We start from the raw sequence: 3,522 nt of genomic DNA, 5'->3' as shown, positions 1-3,522 counted from the left end.
CCGAAACCCGGGGGGGCTGCGGCTGCCAAAGAATTCCAGAGCCCCGTGCAAAGAGCGGGAGCGACCCACAGGGCGGAGAAATCCCACGTCTCCTCCCCAAAAAGCAGGACGTTGTGTTTGCTGCCTTTGGGGGGCTCGCAGGGAATCCGGACCAGGCCGGAGCGGAACCGGGAGCCCTCCCAGCCCGGGGGGGCCCGCAGAGCCGGGGGCTCTGCCCGGAATTGGGGGCATCCCCCAAACTCTGCCCCCCCAACCCGAGAGCGTCCCACCCCACGGCACCGGGGCTCAATCCCCACCGTTCCCAGGGGAATGCTGGATCCCCACTGCTCCCGGGGGGTGTTTCCCCCATGGGCTGGGGATGCTGCAGATCCCAAAGCCACCCCGGACACCCCTTCCAAGAGACTGGGGTGGGCCCCGCCTGCTGCTATCCCACAAAATCACGGCATCTTGTAAGCGCTGGGAGCATCCAGCCGCCCCCTCCAGCAGCTGAGCGGAGCGTGACTGACGGCCCTGGCACCGCTGCTCCTGGCACTGCTCCTGGCACCGCTCCGGCAGCAGCCACTGCCAGCGGTGCTTCCCAGCGTTCCAGCGCCGGCACCCGGCCCTGCCGTGCCCACGGGACACCTGCCCAGGTGGCATTTGTCACCACCACGGGGAGGGGACGACCACGTCCTTATCCCGAGGGATGGGCTCTCGATTCTGGCTTCCCAGAGCCCCTCTGAGCTCAGTGTCCCTGCACTGCTCCCACAGGGAACGCCCAGCAAACCCCTCCCGTTTTGGGGAGGTTTTGGGGACCTCTGCTCCTGTCCCAGCCACATCCGAGCCACCAGAGCAAGCACAGGAGCCATTCCCAACCTCGTCCCCCCGGACACGAGCTGACGGCACCACAGGGATCGGCTCCACATGGATGAGGCTGGAGCAGCTGCAGGAACTCCTGGCTGTCCCTGCCCGGCAGCTCCAGAGCTTTTCCATCGCTGCTCCGTTCAACCCCGGCATCTGGGAGCCCCCCAGGATCTGCCGGGCTCGATCCCATTCCCGCTTTTCCCCAGGATCTGCCAGGCTCGACCCCATTCGCGCATCCCCCCAGGAGAAGCCAGGAGAGGCAGGGGTCCCGGACACAATCCCGGCAGGACGGGAGCAGCTGGAAGGACGCTCAGGGCAGGATCCGGCCCTGCGCAGGGACCAGGCCGACTTTCCAAGAAATGCGGCTGCTGCCCATTCCCAGGGAAATTCCAGCGGCTCCGGAGCTGCGGCGCTGGGCGAGGCGGCAGCTCCATCTAGTGGGGCCGATCCCACGGATCCTGCCCCGATCCCGCAGCTCCCGCATCCCACCCGCGCCGGGGCAGGGATTCCCGGGGCATCCATGGGCAGGAACACGGGCAGGGAACGGCGCGGCTGCCCAGAGCCCCACGGCCCCACACCAGCACCCACTGGGAGCGCGCTCAGCGGATTCTCCGAGCCCTGGGAGCAGTGGGGATCAATCCATGGGACAACCAAACCCCTGGGAACATCGGGAATCAACCCATGGGGCAGCCATTCCCCCGGGAACATCGGGAATCAACCCATGGGGCAAACAACCCTCTGGGAGCATCGGGAATCAATCCATGGGACAACCAAACCCCTGGAAGCATCGGGAATCAACCCATGGGGCAGCCATTCCCCCGGGAACATCGGGAATCAATCCATGGTGCAGCCATTCCTCTGGGAGCATCGGGAATCAGTGGAGATGCGAGGCCACCCCTGTGACCCCAGAGGACCGGAGCACGGTGCCAGGACACCCCGGCCCATTCCCACAGACCACAGCCCCTCTCTTGGGGCTCCTTCCCTTCCCCTGGCACCTCTTCCCACTCCAGCCCTGCCGGCGATCCTGGAGTGCAGCTGGGTGGTTTTGCACTGGGATCCAGCTGTGGGAAACCTCTGGGGTTTGTCCAAACCCATGGAGAGGCCGGATCGGGAGCTGGGCACGCTGTCCTCTGCCCCCAGTTCCCAAACGTCCCATTCCCAGCCCTGCTCACCTTGGCCACAAACTGTTTGTCCTTCTGATCCAGGTTTGCCGTGGGGGCCACATAATCCCTCCAGATCCTCAGCTTGCGCTCCTTGGCAAACCTGGGGGGTGGGGACAGTGGGACACCGGGGCCGGGACACCTGGACGGGCTGGGGGTGACATTCCCAGCAAAGCCCCAGGGAGATCCCATCAATCCCACCCAGGATGAGCCACACGGGGCTGGGAAGGGGCTGGAGTTGCTCTGGGCACTCCAGGGATGCAGCTGGGAACAGTGGGGGCAGTGGGATTGGGTGGGGTCAGCTGGGATCAGCGGGATCCCCGTCCCCACGCCTGCCCCACCTCTCGGCTGCGCGCAGTTTGTCGGCGCCGCGGGTGTAGACGGCGATGGACCAATCCACGCAGCGGGCAAAGCCCTCCCTGAGCAGCAGCTCCGTGATGTTCCCATTCTGGAAGACGAGAGAGGGCCTGGGATCAGCAGGACCCCCCAGGACCCCCGTCCCTGTCCCTGCTGGGGGGGACCCTGCACAGCCCCTTCCATGTCCCCTGAGCTCCCAGTGCTACCGGAGACCCCCCAGTGACACCCCCGGGCTCTGCCCTCCCCACAAGGACCAGGATCTCCCAAATCCACCGGGAAAGAGCCCACAGATCCCAGGGACGCCCCCGGGCTCTGCCCTCCTCACTGAACCAGGATCTCCCAGACCCACCACAACTCCCATTTACCCCACTGGCAGCACCCTGCAACCCCCTCGAGCACCCCCAGCCCCCCCAGACCCTGCCCGTGCCCCCGGCACCACTTGCCGGGTGCAGGATGGTGCCCAGGATGTTCTGGTTGTGGCAGCTCTCCAGGACAATCTGCACGTCCCTCTGGAGCAGCCGCGACTCCGTGAAAAACTTGGCTTCAGCCGCGAACGGCTCCGGGACCTCGGGAGCATCGGCCTCGCGCTTGAACGTGGGACACTGCGGGACACAGGGACAGTCAGGGCACGGGATGGGCCCAGAAACTGTGGAAAGAGGGTGGGAACCCCCCTGGGGAGGAGGCAGCCCCCATTCCCCAGCTCTGGGGGTGCTTTGGGGGCTGAAATCAGGGAATTTATGTAAGGACAGAGCCCTGTGACTGCCCTGGGAAACACTGCCTGGGATACAAGGACCAACTCCTGCTCTGGGGATCCCTGGAAAGGGACCTGGAGCTGCTGGAGAGAGTCCAGAGAGGCCCCGGAGCTGCTCCAGGGCTGGAGCCCCCCTGCTCTGGAGCCAGGCTGGGAGAGCTGGGAATGTTCCCCTGGAGAGGAGAAGGATCCAGGGAGAGCTGAGAGCCCCTTGCAGGGCCTCAAGGGGCTCCAGGAGAGCTGCAGAGGGACTGGGGCCAAGGCATGGAGGGACAGGAGCCAGGGAATGGCTTCCCAGTGCCAGAGGGCAGGGCTGGGTGGGAGATTGGGAATTGGGAATTGCTGGCTGGGAGGGTGGGCAGGGGCTGGAATGGAATTCCCAGAGCAGCTGGGGCTGCCCCTGGATCCCTG

At 65.9% G+C, this 3,522-nt stretch overlaps 1 protein-coding gene across 1 annotated transcript in view; it reads right to left on the bottom strand.

Moving 5' to 3' along the window:
* SND1 (staphylococcal nuclease and tudor domain containing 1) overlaps positions 1 to 3,522 on the bottom strand; it is a gene marked incomplete at its 3' end in the record, with an annotated part of 92,485 nt that overhangs the window by 59,034 nt on the left and 29,929 nt on the right. Inside the window, exons 9-11 of the mRNA XM_017739384.1 lie at positions 2,804 to 2,962; positions 2,345 to 2,451; positions 2,016 to 2,106 (exon numbers count right to left, since the gene is read on the bottom strand). Coding sequence (XP_017594873.1) covers positions 2,016 to 2,106; positions 2,345 to 2,451; positions 2,804 to 2,962 — 357 coding nt within the window. The remainder of the gene's footprint in view (positions 1 to 2,015; positions 2,107 to 2,344; positions 2,452 to 2,803; positions 2,963 to 3,522) is intronic.

Source organism: Corvus brachyrhynchos, unplaced genomic scaffold (genome assembly GCF_000691975.1).
Source record: "Corvus brachyrhynchos isolate BGI_N302 unplaced genomic scaffold, ASM69197v1 scaffold197, whole genome shotgun sequence".
NCBI lineage: Eukaryota > Metazoa > Chordata > Aves > Passeriformes > Corvidae > Corvus > Corvus brachyrhynchos.
Note: the sequence above shows the minus strand (reverse complement) of the source record. Positions and strands in the feature narration are given on the sequence as shown.